Here is a 27,547-nt window from a genome sequence, read left to right as displayed (position 1 = left end):
CTGGTGAAGCAGACAGGGACAAAGATCGAGCCCCTGGACCAGTACCTCCTGGTTGGCCATGTTGAGCTTGGCCGACAACTCCTCCTTCAGGTTGTCCAGCTGCTGCTGGAGCCGATCCCTCTGCTCCTCCAGAGAAAGGCGCTTGATCTCAAACTCCTGGCTCATTTTCTACACCGGAGAGAAATAGCAGGAGGGACGATGAAGATGTCAATCAAAGAGAACGCTCCCTGTTTACGGGAACTTGTTCATCAATATGGGAACATGGGGAGTGATGCACTATCACTGTTAAATTCCCAATTCTAAAAGTATTTCCCAATGTTTTGGTGGGGTTTGGGTCAGGTCATTAAAAGAGACATATACAGGCTGGGACACATCACTCCCAATCCAGAGAAACGCTTCCCTTCTTCTTCCCCAGGCAGTTACCCTAATTTTAACTACTACTACTGACTCATCTCATAAATAACCAGACAGTTAATAGGGGTTCTAAGGGGGCGTCAGAAATGTTAATGCTTGGTAAAAACAACAACTACAAAATGAAATGAAATGAAAACATATTTCTATTCATAGGCCGTAAATGCTATCTTTAAAAAAAGATTTAAAGGGGACCTGTTACGCAAAACTCACTTTTTCAGTGCTGGTGCACATACATGTGTCACTGACACACAAACTGTGAAATAAGATAACTCAGTCGGTTTAATGTGAGCGTTCTAATTCAGAATGAGCCGTTCAGCGTTGTGTCTCAGTACTACAGAACATTTAAACTTACATTAGACATTAAACTTAAAATAGTCCCCCATCTGAGTAACTCAACAAATAAATATTAAATATTAATATAAAGAAATTTGGAATTCATACCAACTGTCCATGCAAAAAATGCAGAGGACGGAAATGTAAGAGTTAAAAAAATTATTCTGCTGCAGGAAAAAAATGTAATAAAATAGATATGCGGTAGAAAGACAGAAGGCTGATGAAAATTTTTCAAAAGCATGTTTTGGGGACCTCAGAGACCAATATTAACTTGTGTAAAAAGGCGCATAATAGGTCCACTTTAAAAAGCACATTAAGCAGCCACTGTGAAATCCCATTTGTGACCTCATAAGTTGCTGAAGAGTGTGTCGCATTTAGGCAGTTCCTACTCCTCTAATCCATCAGGATGCTCCATCCAGTTCTATCTGGGACATTCTCTTCCCAAGTGTCTTGTCTGCAGTCTTGAGAGAGAGAGAGAGAGAGAGAGAGAGAGAGAGAGAGAGAGAGAGAGAGAGGGAGAGCTGAGAGAGAGAGAGCTGAGAGAGAGAGAGAGAGAGAGAGAGAGAGAGAGCCAGAGAGAGAGAGAGAGAGAGAGGGCGAGAGAGAGAGAGAGAGAGAGAGAGAGACTCTCTCTCTCCCTCTCTCTGTCTCTCTCTCTGTCTCTCTCTCTTTCTCTCTCTCAGATCTTTTTAGGATCTACTCCCAGATTTTACAAGTAGGTTTTCCCCAATTGAAGAGTGTGAAACCGAAAGTGTGATTGACGCATCGTCCGTAACCACGCAGAAGCAAAAGCCACGGGCCAGTGTTGAGGATGCCATGAACATAAGCTCTTTGTGCTTTTCAGCTTTTCCTATTTAAAACTTTTAAGCACCGCCTCTAGAACACCATCTCCGATAAAGTTCTTTTCCTACATTTCTTAACACACAGAAGCATTTTAATCATTCATCCCTCTATTTTTCCTTCAAATGTAAGATTGAGGTAATCCAACATCTGCATGAAAAAACTGGCAACCTGCTGATTGACACCAGCACCAGCACCAACCATCCCAAGGGCAAAAAGACCCCCCCCCAAAAAAACTGCGTAAAGGACGATTTTCTGTCTCATCGCATGGTCTCGCTCTCCCTCCCTCACCGTCATCAGGAGCCTCTTCTCCTCCTCCTTCTCCTGCTGCGCCTCCTCACGGAGGCCACGGTGCTGCTCCTCAATCTCGGTCAGCGCCTGGACCTGCGCCTCCTTGAAGCGCAGCGCCTCCTCCTCGTAGCGCACCCGCAGCCTGGACAGATCCTTCTCGTAGCCCTGGTGCTCCTCGCGCAGGGACTGTGGAGGGAGGATTGGTTGGAGGTGATTTGGTTTGGTCGTTTGGTTCGTTCGTTTGTCCATGGTGGTTAGGAATTTCCCCATGCACTCAAGTGACGACAACAAAGATTCAAGCTGAAACTTTGCACAATGTGATATTTCATTTTCAATATGATATTTCAGCGGTGATTAGGAACAAAGTGGAGTTGGTCTGATACCATAGTTTATGGTCGTGTAGTATAGTATCATATTTTATATTGTTTATATTGACAAACAGTTCAACGTGATTAACCCCATTGGAATGGTATTTATTTAAGTTATTTAAGTGCCAATACCAGTACTATTCCCAGGAACAATCCAAGTACCAGTCCCAGCACTGGTCCCAGTCCCAGCACCTGTATTAGCCCTAGCACCAGCCCCGGTCCCACTACTAGTCCCAGTATCAGCACCAGTACCAGCAGTACTAGCAGTAACAGTAACACGATTACCAGTAACATGATTACCAGTCCCAGTCCCAGGACCAGTATTAGTACTAGGACCAGTCCCAGTCCCACTACCAGTTTCAGTACACGAACCAGTACCAGACCCATGGCCAGTACCAGCAGCACACACAGTACTAGTACTGGCAGTACCAGTAACACGATTAGCAGTCCCAGTCTGAGCACCAGTACCAGCGCCAACATTTACATACAGATAAGACCTAGTGAAGATGAGCCAGTACCAGCCCTCCTCCCACCAGCAGTCCCAGTCCCACCTGCTCCAGCTTGAGCACTTGCTGCTTGTGCTGGTCGTCGTTGGCCTGGCTCTGGTTGAGCAGGGCCTCCCTTTCCTCCTCCAGGTGGCAGATCTTGTCCTTCAGCCGACTCTGCTCCTGGTCCAAGTCCCGGATGGAGGCCTCGTGGGACATCTGTGTGGCCTGCAGGGAGCCAATCTGGCCTGGGGGGGGGAGGAAAACACTCATTGGTATTCATATCTTCTTTTTTATGGATATGCCGCGTAAGGGAACAAATGTACGAGCGTAGAGAGGGACGGGAAGATAGGATCCTGGTTTTCTTGAATTAAGGAAAACCGGAAATCAGAAACCAAAAAAGAAAAGTAGTAAATACAAATTCTGCTCATTCGAAACGAGCCCGATCCATCCGGAGTGTTGAACGAGTCGGTCTTACTGGCTTTGTGCAGGATCTCGTTGGCCTGCTGCTGGACCCGGTCCCTGCTGCCATCCAGCTCATACTCCGTGTCCTTCAGCTGCATCACCCATATCTCCCCGTCCTGGATGGCCTCCTCCAGCTGCTTGTGGAGGTTCTGGAACACACACCCACACACACACACACACACACACACACACACACACACACACACATAAGACACAGCCGTCAATACACACAAACATACATGCAGGAGCACCCATAAAATCTGCGTTCAGACACACTGTGGAGGAAAGACGGGGATAGACGGATGAAGGTTCGACCCCCCCTAAGAACTCGCTCGCTCGCAGAGCGTAGAAAAAATGAGTGAAGCAACAAGGAGCGGAGAGAAGCAAGAGATGAGAAGGAGGCAGAGAAAAGCGAGCGGAGAAGAGCGAGAGGGGGGAGGAGAGGAGAGAGACGCGAGCAGAGACAAAGAAGCTGGGCAAAAAAAACGGGCGGAGAAAAAGGGGTGTAAAAGAAACCGCTAATTCTCGCGGTGCGTAAAACCTTTTCAAAAAACCTATTTTATAAGTCGAGCGCCATTAAGTAAAGAGGCGTCCTTTTCGTTTCAGCGATTATTTTCAGCTTGCGGGGCGAGCGTTCACTCTTTCGCCGCAGTGACTCCAGATTCCAGAGACATTTCAAAGATTTGCTCCGTGCGACCGAAGGGTTCACGAGTCGTGCATCGCTATAACTACTGGGAGGCCGTGATAATAATATAATAATAAGCAGGTTCTATGGGTACGTGAAGTTTTTTTTTGTGGTTAACGGGGCATCTCATCTCCTCTCGTCTTGTCGCACCTTGATGGTCCCCTCGGCGTTGGTGAGGGAGGTCTGCAGCCGGTTGGTCTTGTCGCGGTTCTCCCGGGCCTCCTCCTGGGCCCTCTGCAGCTCGCTCCTCAGCTTGGACAGCGAGCGCTGCAGCGCGGCCTCCTGCGCCTGGAACTCCTTACGGAGCTCCACCTGGGCGGGGCCAGAGAGGTGTGATGAAGTCAAGTTGAATTCAGTTCATTTCATTTTGTTCAAGTTCGTTTGGAACAAAATTGTAATGGACACAATAATCATTTATACCATCTCCTTCATTGTTATCCATGCCTTATTTTTTAACATATTTATTCATCCTGTACAGAATATCTATCTATATTTATATTTAATACCATCAGCTATAGTACCTACTCACTGGGCTATTTATACATTTTTAAATGTGGCCATTTTTACGTGTACATTTGGTTATATTTGTTTTTTTATAAGCTATTTTCTTTGTATTTTGGATTTTATTTTTTAATTTGGGTTTTTATTTGTGTAACTGGCTATTATTGCAATATTTTACTTTTATTATGCGTTTTTATCCCAGTTCTCAGACAACAAATTCCGCGGACTTTGACTTGATTCCGATTCTGACTGTGAACGCATATGGGGCTACATTAACTTCTGTGTGGAGAACACCGCACCCAGAGAGGGGGCGGTGTTTTGGTGGAGTTCCTGTACCTCTGTGCGCTTCCAGGCCAGCAGGTTTTCGGCGGTCAGCTGGTGCGTCCTCCTCATGGCCTCCAGCTCCCTCTCGTAGTACTCCTGGGCCTTGGCCAGCTTGGCCTCGTACTCCTCTACCAGGTGGACCTTGTCCTTGGTCAGCTCCTCCACCCGCTCCATCAGAGACTCCACCTGCAGGGGGAGATGCGGTGAGACCAAAGAGACTGGTTACACTTAATTTGTATAACGTAAGCATAATGTGAGCAGAGTTACTTGGTTAAGACTAAATATTAACTTGTTTACCTCTACTCTACTCTGCATCTATTCTACCTCTACTCTACGTCTACTCCAGCCCTGCTCTACCCCTATGCTACATCTATTCTTCCTGCCTTTACTTAACCCTTCTTTACCTCTACTCTACCTCAACTCTAGTCCTACTCTACCTCAACTCTAGCCCTACTCCACGTCTATGCAATGTCAATTCTACTTCTTCACCTCTACTCTACCCCTACTTTACCTCTACTGTACTCTACCCCTACGCTAACTCTACTCCACCTCTACACTAGCCCTACTCTACCTCTATTCTACTCTACCTCTATGCTACCTCTCTGCTACATCTATTCTACCTCCCTCTACTCTACCCCTACTTTACCTCTATGCTACCCCTACTTTACCTCTATGCTACCCCTACTTTACCTCTACCTTTATTCTACCCTTTTCTACATCTACTCTGCCTCCCTCTAATCTACTCTAGCTCTACTACTCCTATACTCTCTCTACCACTAGTCTACCCCTACCCATCTCCCTTTATTCTACCTCTGCTCTACTCTTCCCTTACTCTACCCATACTCCTACCTCTACTTTGTGGGGAGTCCACCATTTTTGCCAATAACTTGATGAAAATATGTGATATGACTTGACTGTGTCCAAAGAAAAAAATGAAAATCCTAAAATAATTGAAATGAATTATTTTCAATAATAAAAAAATATTTAAATTTTAGTGCATCATCTGAAGTTTGACTCTTCTTTCCACCCCACCTCCTGGCGGTGGAGCTCGGCCAGCCTCTCCTGGTCCTCGGTGGAGCTGGCGCTCTGGTTCTGCTGGTTGCTGAGCAGCTCCTCCACCTCCTGCCGGTGGCTGCTCCTCAGCTCCTCCAGCGCTCGCCGCTTGTCAGACTCCAGCTGGGCCTGGGCCTGGCCGAAGGTCCGCAGCTTCTCCTCAAAGTCCCGACGCATCTCCTCCACCTGGGGAGGGAGAACATCACCCACTATCACTGGTGCTCAGAGGGGAAAAGAGTGTTTGCCTACCCTTTAAAAGGGGGTCCCAAACTGGGGTCCTGGGTCCTCTACAGGTGTTGGCAAGTTATCCAATTATTTATTTAGTTATTTAAATATTTATTAAAATATTTATTTTAATAAAGTTTTCGATATTTATTTTCCACGTAAATAATTGTTTTAATATTTATTTATTGAAAAAAATATAAAAAATGTTATTACTTAAAAATGATAAATATATACATTTACATAAATAGATGTTTTTTGAGAAAAAAATGGGTAATACGAATTTAAAACTACAACTACTAGCTAGCTGAGAGATAAACAAAACAGAGCACAACGTTGCTGTTACTGTGTCATATTATTACATGTTTTATGATTTTATTTTAACTATTTCTATTCATAGTTTTATTTGATTTTAATTGTATTTAAATGTATTATAGTTTTTGCGAGTAGAAGCTCTGCAACTTCACCTTAACTGCTATGTGACTGTGTGTGTGTGTGTGTGTGTGTGTGTGTGTGTGTGTGTGTGTGTGTGTGTGTGTGTGTGTGTGTGTGTGTGTGTGTGTGTGTGTGTGTGTGTGTGTGTGCGTGCACGCGTGCCTGCCTGCCTCACCTCTCGGCTCATGCACACCACCCTCTGAGTGTGCTGGGCCTCGGTGCAGAGCTGGGAGTCCTCCATCCGCTGTCGGTACATCTCAAACTCAGCCAGCGCCTGGAACACACCACCCCATGTAACCACAACTCACTTTGGATTTGGTAAAATGACATGCAAACCCAATTATTACAGATTAAACCACAGTGACAACCTCTTACAGTGATCACGTCTGTCCGGGTCAAATTGATCACTATAAGCGGATGATTATTATAACCCAAATGTTTTTATTTTTCTTTTATTTCTCACGCAGATTACCACCTAACGGTATCAATGGCTCTGCAGAGCCTGACACAGGACGCACAGGGATGTTAAGTTCCGTTCAATTTGTAAACAGAGAAAAATAAGTACATCTAAAATAAAAACACTGTTTTTTTTGGGGTGGGGGTGGGGGGCAGGATACAGAGATCGCTCCCTCTTTAGTACGCACTTATGCCACTGCGCTACACCTGCCTGCATTACCAATTATCAGTCTTAAAGGAATTGAAACCTTCAAACCTAAAATGACTGTCCGAGAGGATTTAAAGTGTTAAATGAAAATGTAAAATTGTAAGGAAATCCTTTGGGGGTCCAGGTCAGTGCTACACTAAATCCTGATCCTGCCATAGCGCCGACAATCCTCGGTGTAGTGCAAAGGATCATGGGAGTAAAGTAAAAAAATAGAATAACAGTAGTTTAAAACATTTTTTCCATGTGTTGTCATGTATGAAAATAACCAAAATAAACACTGTAAGTGGATTATTATTATTATTATTATTATTATTATTATTATTATTATTATTATGGTTATGATTATGATTATTATTATGATTATGATTATTATTATTGTTGTTATTATTATCATCATCATAATAATACTTTATTTTGTGTATTTTTCAGAATAATTAATTTAATAAATTAATGAAAATGGTATGAATATGAATAAAAACTATAAAACACAATATCTAAATGAATAACATCAAAATGTATCATATTAATAATAACCATATCTATATCAAAAACATTATTATATACATTCTATTTTAATAACATGTATGTTCTCGAAATATGATCATATCTAAATCAATATATAAATAATAATATCAAATAATAACCATAATACCAACATAATAACATCATAATATCAAAATTAAATACATGATTATAGATAAAATAATTACATCAATAATAATATCTTAACAAAAAATTATAATAATAACCATATCGAAATAATAAATAATTTAATTTAAATTATATTATATGAATCTGTGCTTATATTATACTGACGTAAACAGGGCTCTCTACAGCTCTACGAGCATCCAAGATGGCCGACTGAAACCAATCCCTCCCTCTGAACTCCGCTAACCTCCAGACGTTATTCCTAAATAACTAAGAGAAGTGAATAAGTGGTGGAAAGTGACGGCCGACCTGTCTCTTCATGTGCTCGTGCAGCTCCACAGATTCCTCCAAACTGGCCAGCCGCCGCCGCAGGTCCACCTCGTCCGCCATCTTGCTCTTGTACTGCATGATCTTGTCCCGGGTTTCCGTGACGATGTGCTGCACCTGAGCAGTGTCAACACGTCAGGGCGCTGGAGTTCAGCGCATCTTGTTTGGAATTTTGGTATTTTTGTGGCTCAAACTCGTGTGAAAAGCCGCTTTCTAGAAAGGTTTTCGGACTGAATTTGAGCCCTTTACCAAATTACAAGGACGATTACAGATACAAGTACGTTTCATCGAAACAGCATTTAGAACTGGTGTTCCCAGAGTACATCTACCCCCTCGATCCGGACGGCCAAAGATCTCCATCACAACTCAAATAAACACCGTTCACAACTGAGATACTGTGAATTACCAAGCCTCACTGTTACATTTTAGAGGCCAGAAATGTGCTTGAAATTTGAAGGAATGCCTCAAATATTCTCTCTATAATGCTTTAGTGTAAGTAAATGAGAGAAATCCAAATTAATAAAATGAACAGAAAATCAAATAAAAATCAACTATCTATCCTTTTGAGATCCTCTTATATCGCATATACCCTGTTTGTATCGCATATCCAGTTTTTGGGGGAAATTGGCCAGCACCATTTATTGGGCTAACGCGATTAGCATGCAGCCCGTCACTCTCTCTGCACTGGACACGCAGCCATGAAATTGATCTACTCATCTGAATCTGGGTAAAATAGACGAAGAACTCAAAAATCCCCCCAAAAAACTGGAGTAAGAGGCTAACGATAATGGTTTGGGTCCTTCGCCTCTTTGCATTTTAACCCGATTGGACAATTGTGAAGTGGTGTTGTGATGAACCCGGCCGTAAAACACCGAAATAGTCCAATCGAGTTCAAGCGCGGTGAGGTGATTCGGGGGTTTTGGGCTCGGGGGCTGGTACCTCGTCCTCGTGGGCCTCTTTGAGCGATTCGATCTCCTCCTCGTGTTCGTCGTTCTTGGTGTTGAGCGCATAAATGACCTTGAAAAGACAATAACCTTGTTATTAGAATGGAGTTCAGGTTTCAGTTTGATTACGTGTCACATTTTTTTTCACATCCATCGAGTCTCTGCCGGTACACATAAGAGGCCTCCAAATTACATCAAATTCCATCTTTAGTGGTGGTTGGCAGCGCCCAAACAGGCTGAAAGTGTCGCCTGGCCTCAAATAAATCTTTTGGCTCTTCGACCCCCGACCAGGGATGGGTGGTGTTGAACCGTGCGGCCCCGGCTGAGGGTCGCTGCACGCTTTCACTAAAGCTCAAAAAATACAAGTGCGACAGATTCCGCAGCGAAATTATTTGGTTTGTGAGACGGTTTTTACAAGCATGAGGAAACTGAGCCAGGCAAGCAAGAGAGGAGGCAGGACGCAAAAAGACTCCAAACCAAAAGGAATTCACTGACGGAACTGACACAACTTCAGTAGGGCTGAACGATTTGGGAAAATAATCAAATTGTGATTTTCCATTTTTTTTAGACCACTATTGCGTGAATCGATGCGTGAATTGATATGAACGACATATCTTAATTGGACTATTTAACTGTAAAAAGAAAAACCCTTCAATCACAGCACAACATTGACCGAATGATTTCACTTCAAGCCAAGGAAATCGTTCGAATCTGAAAATTGGAAGCAGGTTATTTTTTATAAAAAATATCCTGCACGTCCACGTACACGGACCACCCTCCGCGTGCTCAGAGACAGCTTTATGCCCATTAAAGCCATCATTAAAAAAAAGCCAAAAATACAAACAGACGTAGTGTTCTGGAAGAGGCTCAGCCCGGACTCCACAGGTGTTCCGGGCTCTGCCAGCAGCGCACGCTGTGCACAGTGCAGCGTGGCCCGGGCCAGAGCACCGGATCCCATCGGGGGGGCAGCACGGAGGTTCGGTGAAAACAATCGGCGGGACACAGGGATACAAGGGGGGATAAAAAACAGGATAAAAAACAATTTGATCCCAGTGCAAAAATGCACAGGGATAAAATTCCAATGGGAAAATTATGAATAAGGGGAATCCGAAGTACATTTTATATGTGTCAATCTTGAAATTGATGAAATTGCAGGACTCAATTATGAATGTCAAAATTGAAAACTCTAAATTGATAAAGGCGATAGTGGCGCTGCACCTTGCGGTCGCCTGCGCCGGCGCTCCGGTCGACTTTTGCACATTTTCGTATTTTTTTCCGTTTTTTATCATAATGTCCGCCAAAAAAGCATCGGCAGTTACCTCTTACGGCCGCGATGCACTCATGGACATAAAAACTTCCCTAAACGAACAACTTTGGGACTTTTTATCCGTGCAGCAGAGTGGCCGGCTGAAATTCTACGCGGGAAGACGCTCAACAACAACAACAAAAATGGAGCCGCTGTTTCACGAGCGGGCCCACGGAGGAAGCACCGTGGTAAACGAGGCGGCATTCGGGTCAGAATGAGGACGCAACCTTACCGTCCACCTCTGCCAAGCATACTTCTTGCCAACGTTCAGTCCCTGGAGAACAAGATGGATGAACTTCGAGCGAGGATTAAATTCCAACGAGACATAAGGAACTGTTGCGTCCTCTGTCTGACGGAAACATGGTTGAACCCACTGGTGCTGGATGAAGCCATCCGTCCAGCCGAGTCCTTCTCTGTGTTCCGCGGCGACAGATCGGGGGAGTCGGGGAAATCCAAAGGTGGAGGCGCCTGCCTAATGGTAAACAACCGCTGGTGTAAACCCAACAACACCAAGTCTCTCTCCCGCTTCTGCCGCTTTATATTCCACCACAAGCGGATGACTTGTGGTGGAAGTCCCCAAGGTGACTGGGGACTTTAACAGGGCGAACCTTAAAAAAGTTCTCCCTAAATTCCACCAACACATCACGTGTGCCACCAGGGGAGATAGAACTTTGGGCCATTGCTACACACCTTACAAGAACGGATACAAGACCGTCTCGCTCCCTGCTTTCGGGAAATCTGACCACGCCACGATCTCGCTGGTTCCCGTTCACAGGCCCCTGATCGCGCGAGAACTGGTGGTGACGAGGGAAGTGAAGCGGTGGACGGACCAATCAGAGGCTGCGCTTCAGGACGCACTCGCTGAGGTAGACTGGGACATGTTCCAATCAAGTTCAAGTGACGTCAGCGAGTTTACGGATGTAGCAGTGAGCTTTGTGGCTACAGTAGCAGATAGCATCGGTCCCACGGTGAAAGTTCGGATTCCAAACCAGAAACCGTGGGTTGATAAATCCATCCGCTGCGCTCTGAATGCTCGCACGGCCGCTTACAACGACGGTCTTGTATCCGCATATATGGGCAATTACAAAGCGGCATCATACAATCTGCGGAGGGTGGTGAAGGACGCTAAACGGATGTACAGGGAGACTGTGGAGCTACAGATGGTGCAGGGGGACACTCCTGTCCCGAAGATCGCCTCTCCTGCCTGCCTGAATGACTACTGTCCGGTGGCCCTCACCTCGGTGGTCATGCAGTGTTTCGAGAGGCTGATTTAGGATTATACCTGCGCCTCCCTTCCCCGCACCTTGGACCCGTTGCAGTTTGCGAACCGGCAGAACAGATCCACGGATGTCTCCAAGGTACTGCACACCACGCTCACGCACCTGGATGGCCAGAAGGGGGCCTATGTGAGAATGCTGTTCATCGATTACAGTTCAGCTTTCAACAACATAGTCCCCACCAGACTGGCTGTCAAGCTGAAGGAGGCCGGACTGAATACTCCGCTGTGTGCCTGGATCCTGGACTTCCTCACAGCCCGGCACCAGGTGGTTAGGGTGGGAAAGCACATGTCCAGCTCCCTCACCCTGAATACAGGATCCATCCAGGGTTGCATCCACAGCCCCCTACTGTACTCCCTGTACACACATGACTGTGTGGCCAGGTCCAGCTCCAACACCATCATCAAGTTTGCTGACGACACCGTTGTCGTGAGCCTGATCACTGACTGCGATGAGACGGCCTACCGCGAGGAGGTGGCTGACCTGTCACTCTGGTGCCAGGACAACAGCCTCCACCTGAATGTCAGCAAAACCAAGGAGCTGATTGTGGACTTTAGGCGAGGATTACAATCGAGGACGCACACGCCCTTGGTGATTAATGGGACTTCTGTTGACAGGGTGAGCAGCTTCAAGTATATACTTACTTTCACCGTGGAAACCATGCTGACCGCTATCATGGCTATGAAACTCAGAGAACATTGATTGGAACATGTCCCAGCCAACGTCACTCATAGCGGCCTGTAGCGCGGCCTCGTCTCGTCCCTCGTCACTACTGTTCCATGTGCGATGCGGGGCTTGTAAACAGAAAGCAACGAGATGGCGGCGTGGTCCGATTTCCTGAAAGCAGGGAGTGCAACTGCCCTGTACGGTGTGTAGCAGTTGTCCAAGGTTCTTTCTCCCCTGGTGGCACACGTAATGTGTTGATGGAAATTAGGCAGAACCCGAGGTTCACCCTGTTAAAGTTCCAAGCCACCACCACAGCTGCGTGGGGATGTTTGTTTTGAAGTCCGCACAACACATCATATAGTTCCGATAGTGCCGTGTCGGTGTTCGCTTGCGCTGGAATATAAACGGCTGTGATGACCGTGCTGAATTCCCGGGGGAGGTAGAATGGGCGGCATGAGATGGTCAGCTGTTCCAGGTTCGGCAAGCAGGAGCGGGAGAGAGTCTTGATGTTGGTGGGGCTGCACCAGCTGCTGTTGATCATGAGGCAGACGCCTCCGCCCTTGGATTTCCCCGACTCTGATCTGTCGGCGCGGAACGAGGAGAAGGATCCGGCTGGACGTATGGAGTGGTCGGGCACCAGCGGGTTCAGCCATGTCTCCGTCAGGCAGAGGACGCAACAGTTTCTCCTGTCCGTTTGAAATGTAATCCTCGCCCGGGGGTCATCGATCTTGTTTTCCAGGGACCGGACATTGGCAGAGGCGGACGGTAAGGTTGCATCATAATTCTGGTCCGAATGCCGCCTCGCCTACCGCGATGCTTCCTCCGGCGGCGCTCCCGTGGTACAGCGGCTGCATTGTTGTTGCTATTTTCTTTGCTGAAAGTGTTGGCACATAGAATCTCCGCTGGCCACTCTGGATCAGCGGAAAAAAATGTCCCAAAGTTGTTCGATCAGGAACTTTTTTTTATTTCCACAAGTGCATCGTGGTCGTAGGAGATCACTGGCAATGAGTCTTTTGACGGACAGGGAGTAAAACGAGAAAAAAAAAAATACTAAAATGTGCATCTACACGGAGTGTTCAAGTGGGCGACCACAGTGGTGTGGTGCCAAGCAGCAATCCTAGGAGTTGAGGAGTATGAGAGGGATGAGAGGAATTGAGAGAGGAAGAGAGGAATTGGGAGAGGGATGAGAGGAGTTGAGAGAGGGATGACAGGTATGAGAGGATTGGAGAAAGGGCATGAGAGGAGTATGAAAGGTTCCTTCTCCTGGTAAGTCGGCCGAGAAGTCCTTCCTTTAATTATGGATTATTATTTTAATGATGTGACTTGCGTGCGACTTTTTCATCTTCCTCTCCTCTCCTCTCCTCCTCTCTCTGGGCTTTTATCCCAGAGTCTCCACCTCCCTTTTCCTCTCTCACTCTGTTTCATCAGCTCTCCTCTCTCGCTCCCTCGCACTTTTCCTTCCATTTCTATTTCTTTGCCATCTTGGGTTGGTACTCTCTCCTTGGAAAGCCTCTCCCACTTCACCCTGTAGCTCACAGGACAGACGGACAGACAGCAACTAAACAGGGTTTACTGTGGCAGCTATTACAGTTTTCCAATGGCTTTAGGTTGGTCCATCTGCCTATGCCTCTGTGCGTTTGCGTACGTGTGTGTGTGTGTGTGTGTGTGTGTGTGTGTGTGTGTAGGCGTGTGTGTGTGTGGTGTGTGTTTGTGTGTGTGTGTGTGTAGGTGTGTGTGTGTGTGTGTGTGTGTCTGTGTGTGTGTGTGTGTGTGTACGCGTGTGTCGGCATGTGTGTGTGTGTGTGTGTGTGTGTGTGTAGGTGTGTGTTGCAGTGTGCATGAAACTCATTAAGTGAGCATAGGACGATCAGCTGTGAAACTGGCCGTTACGTAATCAGATTAGTCCCCCCCCCACACACACACACACACACACACACACACATGCTGACTGCCATGCCTGAGAAACAGAGAGAAGGACCCCTATGGAATGGTAGAGGGATGAAGAGAGAGAGAGAGAGAGAGAGAGAGAGCTCCCATTTGAAAGGTTACTTGCTAATATAAATAAATTCTTCTTCATGACTCAACAGCTTCAGCCTCTCGTGTGAAAATGAATATTTCTGAACATTTTTATGAAAGCCTATGAAATTCTATTTATTCCTGCAGTTAACACTGAATGCAGCTTGAATAGGTAAACCAACCATTTCTAGGACGTAATAAAGGTTTGATAAATCACAAGTTTGTTTTATGCATATGCTACTGAAGATAGTATTTTAAGCTCCAATAATTGCGTTGAGGCTAAAGAGATGCCAGGCTATAATATTTTTTATTTTCTCTCATCAGTGAAACAATGTGACCATAGCACTACAACCGTGGTGTGTCGGCTACATGGCGTTGATAGACTTCTCACGGTAAGAACGCGCCGAGTCGCACTTTTGGCTAAACTCGCCGTTTGCTTGTTTGTTCAAAGTTTATTTATGACATCATTATTCAGCACATACGAACATCCTTGTTCGGAATGGGCCGATTGCTCTCATGGGAAGCCCCGCCCCCCCGCTGTCTCGCTGTTCATCGAAAGGTTATTAATATTACATGTGTGGCGTGTCCAAACTGCACATCCTTGTGTCCCCAGCAAAACACATGTCAAGTGTGAAGTAGATCGGATGAACAGTTGTCGAGATAGTGGAAGGACATACATACATACATACATACATACATACATACATACATACATACATATATACAGTACATACAGTATATACAGTACATACATACATACAGTACATACAGTACATACATACAAGAGTTGGAGAGGTCGCGATCGGCTGGTAGGGCTGCAGATATTCCTTTATGATCCCATTGAAATTTGTATGCTTTATCATTTTTAATATTCAAATATATTCACATTTTTAATGCTGTAATTTAGTAGGGGCGGGGCGTTACGCAAGGTTCAAGTTCCGCGGCTTGGATCAGAGCGATCCTTTCTCAGAACAAAGCAAATAAAAACTCTCAATGTATTTCATTTACTCCGTTTCCTGCTGCTGCTCTGCTGCGGAGCAGATTGCAGATCGCACCTGAAAAAAATCTCACGGTTCGGTGGCAAGGCCCCGCGGCCCGGCACGGTCCGTGAGCCGGTGGTTTGGAACCTCTGCATTGGAAAATATATTCCGTTGGTGATGGTTGGGTTTATATCCTACTTTCATGGCCACATCTTTGGAATTACTGGACATTGTGGTCAAAGGCGCACTCTCCCTTGTTCACAGAGTAAACAGCGGAGGAGAGGGACACACGATGCCCTCGTGCGTCTCAGCCGGAACGGTCTTCGCACCACCGGAAGATTTCTCTGGAATGTCCGTTCCCTGTGCAACAAACTGGATGAGCTTTTATTGAACTTGCAACGCATAGCGCTAGTCAAGCCAAAGTCCACGCTCCAAAATCCGAAGAATAACAGTTCAGGCAAGGGTTAAAAGCCAAGAAATAGTAAGGATATCACAGTGGAAAAAATCAGAAATCCGTAATCCAAAAACAGGTACAGTTATCAGGTAAAGTTGGGAACGATTCAACGAAGTTACGCACTGAGGTGACAGCCGAAGTGACAGCCAAGTGCGAAGTGGTGAACAGTTGTTGAGATATTCGAAGGACGGGCATCCATCCAGACAGACAGACAGACAGACAGATTCCTGCCTTTACATACAGAAGATGGTAGATCAAATAATCCCGCCTGTGGCTGGAGGGTGTCACTACACAAACAAGCTCCGTCATGGGGCTTGAAGGTTCACCGTCTATAAAAAAAAATCTACTTTTAAAAGACAAAGGAAGAAATTGGCGAACCCGACAATGGGAAAAAAATGATGTGGGTCTGCTGAAGAGACAAGCCGGTGACCAGAGTTGATGGTTCAAATACCAATTTAACAGGCGGTGGATAGAACCTTTGGGAAATACCCCCTTTGCTTAATCGCTGAAAGGTTGAAGGCAGAAAATAAGGATGGAGTGACGGACTCCATTTCCCTGCTGTCTGGAGGTCCTCCTGGGATTTTCCGTTTTTACTGTGGTCATCAAGTTTGCTGAACTCTTGATTGGTCACAAACCTGATGGGATGCCTGGCGACCCAGGCAAGGCAGATTTCAGCTTGACAATTAGAATTTGACAAATTAATCAATCTGGAATAGTTCTATATACCAAACTTTGAATTGGACCTTTGGTATTCCATTCACTGAAGGAAAGGGGGGTTATTTTCAAATCCAAAAAGCAAAACCCAGTCCAAGATTTTTTTTTGAGTGGAAGAACCTGATGCATGAGGTTCCATTAAAAACAGAATGAGGTAATGATTAGTCCACTCATATGTAGACTAATCAATAATAATATATAATATAAGATATTCTATCTATTCCATTTTATTTCAATTTATTTTTATTGTATCTTATTCTATATATTTTTATCTTATTCTATAAGTATTCCACTTACTGTATTACGTTTTAGGAGTCAGTTAGTCGGTCTATTAGAAAGGAATTTTCTACTTTTTATTTTATTTTTTATTTTTTCCTAGGACATATTGTGTGCTATCACCGGGTGCGTTGCATTACATTTCACTGCATATATGTATGAAAGTATGTATATGTATGTGACAAATAAAAAATCTTGAATCTCTTGAATCTTGAATCTTGAACTGCGACTGTAATTCGATCTATAAGAACGGTCGTATGTTAAAGCAGTCGTATGTCGAAGCAATTTTTCCCATATAAATGATGAAATCACGAAGGGTGAAAATAAACAAAATACACAGCACAAACACAGTAAATATGAAAAAAATATCTATAAGCCACAAACTACATGCAAATACCATGTAGGTCGCCCGCTGACTGGCTGCTGACTGACTGCTGACTGACTGCTGACTGGCTGCTGACTGGCTGCTGACTGACTGCTGACTGACTGCTGACTGACTGCTGACTGGCCGCCGACGCGCCAACTGCAAATTTCCACGGTCGTATCTTGGAGCAGTCGGTCGCAAGTCGATACAAATTTTTGCGACTGTCGCCACTTGTATCTTGGATTAGTTGTAAGTAGATGCAGTTGTAAGTCGAGGTACCACTGTAATAATATTGACATACATACTAATGTATGTCTGTGTGCTATTATCTGACGAAGACCTCGATGACTTTGGGAATTGTGGTAGTGCAATTGTTGCGCCAAATTTAATTGATTTTGATGGAAAATGTTGGTGCAATCAAAATAAATTGTCACTAAGTTTTGCATCTTTTTTTTTAATGGTTCATTTTTAGGTTTGCTGTTTGCCATTTTCCTTTTATATTATTTTATTTTTTCTTTATTTTTTACTGTATTCATATATATTCATTTATTTTATTGTTTTATTGTTTCTTATTATTGTTTATTTGTATATGTTTCTGTTAATTTAAGGTTTATTGCATATTGCCAATTGTTCTCAATTTTTTTCTATGTAATTTCTTATTGTTGCCTATTGTTTTCATTTGATCGATCAATTTCTCTCTGAGATTGATAAAGTTTTTAAAAATTACTAGTAAATGAATAAAATATATACAGTGTATTTGTTTTCTCAATGTTGTGGAACACACATCATCTGCCTGAATATCCCACTTCACATGACCATGTGATTGATTTGGACCATTGCTTGACCTCAGTGGGTGAAATGTCCAAACAGGGAATAAAATCTGAAAACAAACTCTGGTCCCATTTTGACGTCCCTTCATTGGGAAACAGGAACATTGAGCCAGAGAAAGCAGCATTTAATCAAACCGTGTCGGAATGTAGAACGTAGTTGGGGCTGATTGGTAGAAGAAAAAGGAACGTAGGGGAAACATAAAAATCTTTGATGTGGGGACAGAATGTAGCGCTCTGCATAATCAAAAGATTATTATCATATTCATTAATTAGAGCTTTAATGGAATTCTCTCATCTAATGTTAAAGAGTTCGTCTGAATGGTTTCTGCAGTCCGTACTCGACGCCTTGGAAACTGTTCCAGTGTGGAAGAATATTTGGCTTGTCAGTGTTTTTTCTCATGCTCATACATTATACATCGATCAGCCACAAAATGAAAACCACTGACAGGTGAAGTGAAAAACATTGCTCATTTGTTCCAATGGCACCTGTCGAGGGGTGGGATATGCAGTATAAGGCAGCAAGTGAACAGTCAGTTCTTGAAGTTGATGTGTTGGAAGCAGGAAAAATGAACAAGCGTAAGCCACTGACAAGGACCAAGTTATGATGGCTGGACGACTGGGTCAGAGCATCTCCAAAACAACAGGTCTTGTGGGGTGTTCCCGGTATGCAGTGGTTAGTACCTACCAAAAGTTGTGCAAGGAAGGACAACCGGTGAACCGGCAACGGGGTCATGGGTGCCCAAGGCTCATTGATGCGCGTGGGGAGTGAAGTCCAGACCGTCTAGTCTGATCCCACAGAAAAGCTACTGTAGCACAAACTGCAGACAAGGTTAATGCTGGTTAATGCTATGATAGAAAGGTGTCAGAACACACAGTGCATCGCAGCTTGCTGCGTTTGGGGTTGCATGCCCATGCTGACCCCTGCCAGCCACCGAAAGCGCCTACAATAGGCATGTAAGCGTCAGAACTGGATCATGGCGCAATGGAAGAAGGTGGCCTGGTCTGGTGAACCATGTTTTTTTTATACATCATGTGAATGACCGGGGTTGGAGTCTGATCTGGTCGAGCATCTGTGGGAAGTGCTGGAACCACAAGCCCGACCCATGGGGGCCCCACCTCGCAACTTACAGGACTTAAAGGATCTGCTGCAAACGTCTTGGAGCTAGATACCACAGGACACCTTCAGAGGTCTTGTCAGCTGTGACCCTCGAGGGGTCTGTATATATAAAATCCTCCTCTCGTTCGGGGGAAATGTCTGTAACATACGGTCGATATTTTACACGTTTAATAACACCCGTGTGGCGTTTTCAGGACCCTCTGACATAGAGTCACAGGCAGAGATGTTTCAAACACACCAGTTTATTATAGAGAGTGGGCAAGGTGGAACAAGCCAGGAGCAGATGGACACATGTCATGACAGAGGCTCTGCCCGTGTGTGCGGGGATGGGTGATTTACCTGTTGCTCGTTGATCGCTCTGATGAGCAACAAGGGTAGAGCCACCTCTGATCCCGGGCCCGTTTACCTCGGGCCCATTGACAGGTGTGGCTGCTTAAACCACACCACCCCCACACAACATACTGTATGAATTTATTTATCTACGAAACACTTGAAATAAAATACACTTCTTTGTTCAGTGAAAACTACCCAAAAGACAGAAGTGGTTGCCCTAAAAGAAAAAAATCCATTCTGGGCTTCATGAACGAATAATCGAATAATCTCATCTTCTGACCCATCCCTATTAACCAGTTCTCCCACGTCAGAGCAAAAAGAAGAGTGGATGTCTGAAAGCAGCAGGATGGACATCACAGGGTACACACTAACAATCCAACCTATAACAGTGTCATTCATAGCTAAAATTGGGGAAAGATTTGATCGCTCCCCCATCACAGTGATGTGATTTTGTTGCCCCTATCTTACATTGAAATGATAACGAAGTTAAATCAGCGGCTTCACAGCAGGGAGCTGCTGCACAGTCAAAGCCATGCCCGATCAAATCCATTTTAGTTGGAAGACAATTTGTCTTGCTAATGCCATTCAGGCTAAGGCCGAGTTTATTAAAACACGTTGGGGATTTAATTTAGATTGCTTTTGGCGTGATCGGTATTGTTGATGAATAGTCTGCTTCAAGGACTCCCTGATCTGGTGTAGCCAGACCTGCGTGACGGAGGTCTGGAGAAATTCAAGCAGAATACAGGTCCTCCTCACTTAAGGACCTACCTGTTGAACAACCGTTTGGACTTACGACCAGCTCTCTGACCAGTCTGTATTGTGCGCTGCGTGCGTGGCGTCTCAGCATCAAGCATCTCATGGCGCATCACCCTTTATATACTATATATATACTTTATACATTATATATATACCATATATACTATATACACAATATACACTATATATACTATATACACTATATATACTATATATCCTACATACAGTGTATACATCTGATCTCATCACCGTTCTCAGCCTCAGTCTCGTTCCCGCAGTCTGTCAGTATTCACTACGCTTGCATTCACAATGGCCACGCCCCCTTACCATGAAATAACACGGGTCCTCGCTTATCGACCAATTCACTTAACAACCTGGTCCTAGGAACGGAACTCGGTCGTTAAGTGAGGAGTACCTGTAGTTGGTTAGAAAACGGCGGAGACACCGTCCTCATGCTTCAAACCAATCAAAATCGTGCTAGGGGGTGGAGCCTGGTGCTAGGGGGCGGAGCCTGGCACTGGCGCTCACCTGTGTGTTGTCCTACAAGCAACAACCCATTTGCTCTGTGCTACTTTATAGTCTGGCAAAATGACGACATGACAATGACATGAAGCTGTAAATGCTCCATAGACTCAATTTGATGTCCAGAGCATACTTCTGGCAAAATAGAAGCAAGTCTTATGTCAGAGTTTAACTTAAAAAAGGGAAATTGTTTTTATCCGGTCATTTAAACAAACCAGAGCTGCCATTTCTGACGCATGGGTTTTCAAACTCAGAGCCAATGGTCTAGCTTCCTCTGTCTCGGCAAGGTCTTGGTATCAGACAGTTTATATATATATATATATATACACATACATACATACATACATACATACATACATACATATATATATATATATATATATATATATATATATATATATATATATATATATATATATATATATATATACACACACACACACACACACACACACACACACACACCGATAAGCCACAACATTAAAACCACCACTAATAACCACTATTATAGTTCCAATGGCACTTGACAGGTGCCGTTGGAATAAGATGATCAATGTTATTCATATCACCTGTCAGTGGTTTTAATGTTGTGGCTGATCGGTGTATATACTGTATGTAACTTTTAATAACATCTTATTTGATTTAATTTCAGGCAGTGACTGGGGTTGCAAAACTCCAGAAAAATAGGGGCGGGGGGATCTTTAATTGGGTTATTACCGGTCTCGCATAGACTGACATATCGCTACACTTCATTTTAGCGCTGTGCCAGCGCTGGAGGAAGGCCTGGCCCAATGCACTGTCATTCTGGTATAGGAGTAAAAAAAAAACGCTCTGTCTTGTTTGTATTTTTTAAACCAATCACAATAGTCTTGGGTGGCGCTTAGCCCAGGATGCAGCGGCAGTGCCCTTGCAAAATAGAGTCGGGTGGGAACTTGGTTTGGTGGAACCTTTGCATGTGGGGAGGAAAGCCCCGCCATTAAAATGGCTAAATCCCCGCAAAACAACACCACATAAAAAGTAAAAGATGTATGTCGACTATAGTATGTGAGACGACTTCTTCTAGTAAAAACGACAAACATAACTTGATCATGGGCGACCTAGTCTCGCATAGCCAGACCCATCTCCACACTTTGTTTTAGAGCTGTGTCAGCGTTGGAGTTGTTGTTTCAAGTAGCGACGGGGACTTTGAAAACGGCAACGCGCAGATAGCAGAGTCCCCAATAAAATAGCGGCCCTATGGCAGGCTTTATTCCAACAACCTACATCCGGTGAGCCAGACTAGGTAAGTAATTTCTAGGTAAGTTTGGGGCCCCTAAAAATGTCATTTTAGAGTTACTGGCCATCAAGTGTTGGTCATCTCTGATTCGACAGATGTCTGACATTTTTTGTGTTTTTATTTCAAGGCAACTTGAAAGGGAAAATTATTTTAATCGAGTCAAACACTTAAGATCAGGTCATGTTCAGCTGTGAAGGAAGGCTTTTGACTTTAATCAATAAACAGAATCAAAGATTGAAAGCGCCCGTAAGATGGAATTTGAAAAATGCAAAGGAAAAAAAAACAAAAAAAACGTACATTCAAGTTTTTGATTTTATTTGATTTTAATCGCAAATAATCTTAAAATACTGAAAGATGATTGAAGGTTGGTGTCCTAATCGTTCTGTCCGTGGCTCCCATAGCTACCTTTGGCTAGCCTGCTCCTTCCCACAATGCCCTGCTTCTCTTTGCTTCCCCATGCAGACCTGCTTCCATACACTTAACACGGAGGCATCAATTATTCAACATTTCACAACATTTTGGAGCAGATAAGCAGCAAGGAGGCGAGGACACAGAAAACACACAGGGGAATTCACTTATGGAGCTTGGACTTTACTGCAGTGTGGGCAAAGGGAAGGAAAATGAACTTCCGCCACTCCAAAAAAAAATGTAAGATCAAACTTTGAAGAGAGGAATCACAATTGTATGGAAAGGCAACAGTTTTTCAGCACAGATGGGAATTGCTATATGGAGTATATAAGGTCCCTTGAAACTTTTTTAAGGCTATTTCCTGCTTGTAAAGTCATTGATTTAAAACAAAGGTGCTCCTCTAAAGATAGAAAGTAGCCCAACACCCCTGAAATTAAGCCTGGTAAACAAATACAGGTCAAATTTTGTGACAAAATACCCCAAAGATTGGGCGGGACTACAGATTAAAAAAAAAAAAACACAACCTAACATACAACTGTGATTGAAAAGAAAAACACTGGTAGCCCCTAGTACCACATTTTATCCCCAAACGGATAAGGAAAAGGCCTTGAAAAAAGATCTTAATGTGCTCCAATCCAAAACTCTAATGTATAAGTATATCCAAAAATCTAAAATATACTATTGACTGACTCCACAATATTCGACGAATCGATTTGGTTGGAAGGCATTTCGGGTTTTTCAGCTTGTTGTGTTTTCCTTCCCGGGCATCGAGTGGGAGAATCGCTGCCAAATAAGCGCATCTTCAAGGATTACATAATGTGGTTGAGCCGCGGGCCAGCGACACCACAAGACCCGGGCAGAGACACCCCTCTCGGTTCCATTTGGATCGAAAACAATCTGCTCCGTAGAAAATACTACTGTATTAGACGGATGGGGGGGGTCATTTCATATGTGGGACAACAAGGCTGTTCCCTGTCACGGTCAAAACAAAGTAGATATGGACACTGGGTTGTAATTAAATACCACTATTATACATTGTCCACTTCCAATCGCAGCGTCATGAACACTGACAATTACGGTAATATATTAGAAACTTTATCGTCGCCACATTTGATCGATTAGCGAACGTTAATAACACGGGCATAAGTTATATGAACCGCCTCCCAACAGCTGCTTCCGCCCCCATTATATACAAACATTACAACATACGGTAAGTGGGGTTGAGCGATAAATCGACGCACGTACAATATTCGATCACTTGTTTTGTAACCGTGATATCGCCATATAGTTAAAAGTGCGGATCTGTAAGGTTAAAAGTAATAGCGTTTTTCGTAACTTCGCTCCACAGACTGTTCCAACCGATTAATCTACATTGCTTCGCCATAATAAATATACACATTTTTATTATTATTATTGTATAGTCAACCCCCAAAAATATCAAGGTATGAGAACAAAAACACGATCGCGATATTTGCGATTATATTACCACAGCACACTATAAATTAATTATTAGACACCGACCAGTGGCATGCATACAGATGCCTTGTGCTGTATGCCCTGTCATACTAATACTATTAATAACACATAAACAAACACTGTCCTCCGACATACCTTAGTCAGTTGCGCAATCTTCTTGCTCATCTTCAGGTGCAGGTCCTGCGTGTACTCCAGCGCCAGGCTGCCGTCGTACAGTCCCGCAGCCGTGGCCGTGGAGGCGGCGTGGTGCGTGTGCTTGGCCGCTTCCCCTCTGGTGTTCACCACACCGGGGATGTAAGGTGTCTGCCAGCCCGACCCGCTCGCCATCTTTCCGACCAACCGGGAATAATCGCAAATGAAAAACGACGGGAGGGTGCAGGGGGGGGGGGGTGGGTTGGGGGGCTGGGGATTAAATGTTCCGTTAACGATCGAATGGATGCATCGCCGCCGTGTGCGAGTCGCTCCGTCCGTAGAGCAGCGGGGGGGGGGGGGGGGGGGCACGGGGACGGTGTGGACGGTCTTTACCGGAGTGATGCGATATTCGCGGACGATTCGTTCGTGGCGAACGGATCTCTTTTCAATGACTCGGGACTCAGGGGTGACTCGGACGAAAGAGTCAGAATCAGAAAACGAAGATAGTTACCGAGGGATAAATTAAAATCCAGGGCAAAAAAAAAAGAGGTCTAGGCATTTGGCCTGATTCACCGTGAATGTGAGTCATTCACACGCTCAAAAAAAAAAAAAAAAGTTAGACAGAAGTAAGTAGTTTTTTTTTTTAACCGAGTGAATCGCCAAGAGCGGAATCTCCAAAAAGGGAGTCGAACCTTTCATCAGCACCTCACAGCGGCTGCGCGGGCGGCAGCGGTTGCGCGCGGCGACGAAACGGTGCGCCGCGCGCGACGCCTTCCAGCTGTTCCTTAAAGGCGCCTTTTGCGGGTTTTTTTTAATTCCTTTTGGTTTTTTTTGTTTGTTTGTTTGTCAAGGCTATGTGAGGCAGCGGGTGAGGGGGGAAAAAAAACCAAAAACAAAACACGATGGCCGTTCGACTCGGGTTAATGTCCGCGTACCTGTCTTGTTCAATCGGTCCAGTCCGTGTCGAATCCGTCCGTTCAAGGTGTCCGCAGGCGGCTCTCGCAGCGGCGTGTGAGCGTCTGACGGTGGTCACCCGTAGACTGGCGTTCTAGATCGGCTAGACGTGGCTTTGTTCTGTGGTTTTTTTTTTTTTGGTTTTTGGTTTTTTGGGGGTTTTTTTTATCTGATTCCAAAACCCAGACTGAAAACACCCACAAAACGTAAAGACAACATTATAGAGGGTATATATTCATCTATCTTTTTTAATATCGAGATACTACCGGAGGAAAGCTTCCACGTAAACGAATTACCACCGAGCGCATAATAAAACGTCGCATCTGCTTTCGTTTTAGACACAGACATGTTGCAGTTTTGCGTTTAATCGGACTCCCGGCCCAGTGTACTGCAGCAGACACGATTTCACAGTTCGAGGATGCCGTTGATAGAACCGTTCGAGGGGGGGAACCTTTCTCGTGGCTCCATTTCTATGTCCACGCACCCTGCGCCGCTACTACCGCGCTCGGTGACGTCACTTCTACTCACCGGAGGCTCGTTTGGGCAGACCGCCGGTCACACGAGTAACGGATTACGAGCTCCAGCGGTTACATGTGTGCGATTGAAGTGTGACGTTTCTTTTTTTTATTTTTTTTATTTTTTACTCTATTTTGACGGCAGAATCAAGAACGAAAAACGACGCCATCCAATGCAGAACAAACGATTCTACGAACGCGATTTTAAAGCAATCTGACATGACACGCCTTGTGTACTACGTTATATATATATATTTCTTTTTTTCGGTGCACCGTCATTGCAAAACGATTTTTCAATATTTTCCGTCACACAACCAAAGCAAATGCAATGAGGAACCCAAGCCTTGCCATGTCCTTTACTGACAACTAGTGGCCGTTACGGGGTAGTGTCGGGAAGGCATTTAAACAAACAGCTAGATCGATAGATAGATAGATAGATAGATAGATAGATAGATAGATAGATAGATAGATAGATAGATCGATAGATAGATAGACAGACAGACAGACAGACAGACAGACAGACAGACAGACAGACAGACAGACAGACAGATAGATAGATAGATAGATAGATAGATAGATAGACAGACAGACAGACAGACAGACAGATAGATAGATAGATAGATAGATAGATAGATAGATAGATAGATAGATAGACAGATAGATAAATAGATGGATAGATAGATAGATAGATAGATAGATAGATAGATAGATGGATAGATAGATCGATAGATAGATAGACAGACAGACAGATAGATAGATAGATAGATAGATAGATAGACAGATAGATAGATAGATAGATAGATCGATAGATAGATAGACAGACAGACAGACAGATAGATAGATAGATAGATAGATAGACAGACAGACAGACAGACAGACAGATAGATAGATAGATAGACAGACAGACAGACAGACAGACAGACAGACAGATAGATAGATAGATAGATAGATAGATAGATAGATAGATAGATAGACAGACAGACAGACAGACAGATAGATAGACAGACAGACAGACAGACAGACAGACAGACAGACAGATAGATAGATAGATAGATAGACAGACAGATAGATAGATAGATAGATAGACAGACAGATAGATAGATAAATAGATGGATAGACAGATAGATAGATAAATAGATGGATAGATAGATAGATAGATAGATAGATAGATAGATAGACAGACAGATAGATAGATAGATAGACAGACAGATAGATAGATAGATAGACAGACAGATAGATAGACAGACAGATAGATAGATAAATAGATGGATAGATGGATAGATAGATAGATAGATAGATAGACAGACAGATAGATAGATAAATAGATAGATAGATAGACAGACAGATAGATAGACAGACAGATAGATAGATAAATAGATGGATAGATGGATAGATAGATAGATAGATAGATAGATAGATAGATAGATAGATAGATAGATAGACAGACAGACAGACAGACAGACAGACAGACAGACAGATAGATAGATAGATAGATAGACAGACAGACAGACAGACAGATAGATAGATAGACAGATAAATAGATGGATAGATAGATAGATAGATAGATAGATGGATAGATAGATAGATAGACAGACAGATTGATAGATAGAACCTAAGAAAATAACAATAATAAAATCAACCTAACAACAAACCGGAAAAAAAGTTCTCAAAATAAACACTGAACAATTTGATAAAGAGTGAAAGGGAGAGAGGGATTCAACCCCCAATTGAATGGCAGAGGTGGAGAGAGAGAGCGAGAGAAAGAGGGGAAGGGTGGAAAACACAAACTCTCTCTAATGCTTTTAATAATTTGGGATTTATAGTTATAAAGGCCCGCCGAATACGAGCAGTCAACCTTTCAGGAAATGACATCAGTGCAGTCCTTAAGAGAGATGGACCTTGATAGAGCTGCAGAGAGGAGGAGTCAGACCCGACCACAGGGCTGGTTCATTCTGTGGTGACATTTTTGGCCCTTTGAGTACGAGTGCGTCCATGATAAAAGTGAGTGTAGCATTACACCGATCAGCCACAAGATTAAAACCACTGACAGGTGACGTGAATAACATTGATCATCTTGTACCAATGGCCCCTGTGAAGGGGTGGGATATATAAGGCAGCAAGTGAACGGTCAGTTCTTGAAGTTGATGTGTTGGAAGCAGGGAAAATGGGCAAGCGT

General features: G+C 44.1%; 1 protein-coding gene across 1 annotated transcript in view; it reads right to left on the bottom strand.

Moving 5' to 3' along the window:
- The window catches only part of fam184aa (family with sequence similarity 184 member Aa), a gene marked incomplete at both ends in the record, with an annotated part of 56,634 nt that extends 32,537 nt beyond the window's left edge, over nucleotides 1-24,097 (bottom strand). Inside the window, 11 exons of the mRNA XM_080023882.1 lie at nucleotides 46-168; nucleotides 1,879-2,064; nucleotides 2,798-2,979; nucleotides 3,210-3,345; nucleotides 4,032-4,193; nucleotides 4,719-4,892; nucleotides 5,739-5,945; nucleotides 6,592-6,690; nucleotides 8,038-8,172; nucleotides 8,995-9,072; nucleotides 23,906-24,097. Coding sequence (XP_079880008.1) covers nucleotides 46-168; nucleotides 1,879-2,064; nucleotides 2,798-2,979; nucleotides 3,210-3,345; nucleotides 4,032-4,193; nucleotides 4,719-4,892; nucleotides 5,739-5,945; nucleotides 6,592-6,690; nucleotides 8,038-8,172; nucleotides 8,995-9,072; nucleotides 23,906-24,097 — 1,674 coding nt within the window. The remainder of the gene's footprint in view (nucleotides 1-45; nucleotides 169-1,878; nucleotides 2,065-2,797; nucleotides 2,980-3,209; nucleotides 3,346-4,031; nucleotides 4,194-4,718; nucleotides 4,893-5,738; nucleotides 5,946-6,591; nucleotides 6,691-8,037; nucleotides 8,173-8,994; nucleotides 9,073-23,905) is intronic.
- Between the last annotated feature and the right edge of the window lie 3,450 nt (nucleotides 24,098-27,547).

The sequence above is a fragment of the Zeus faber genome (genome assembly GCF_960531495.2).
Source record: "Zeus faber genome assembly, chromosome: 2".
NCBI classification, from domain to species: domain Eukaryota; kingdom Metazoa; phylum Chordata; class Actinopteri; order Zeiformes; family Zeidae; genus Zeus; species Zeus faber.
This window is presented reverse-complemented; position numbering and strand designations above follow the sequence as displayed.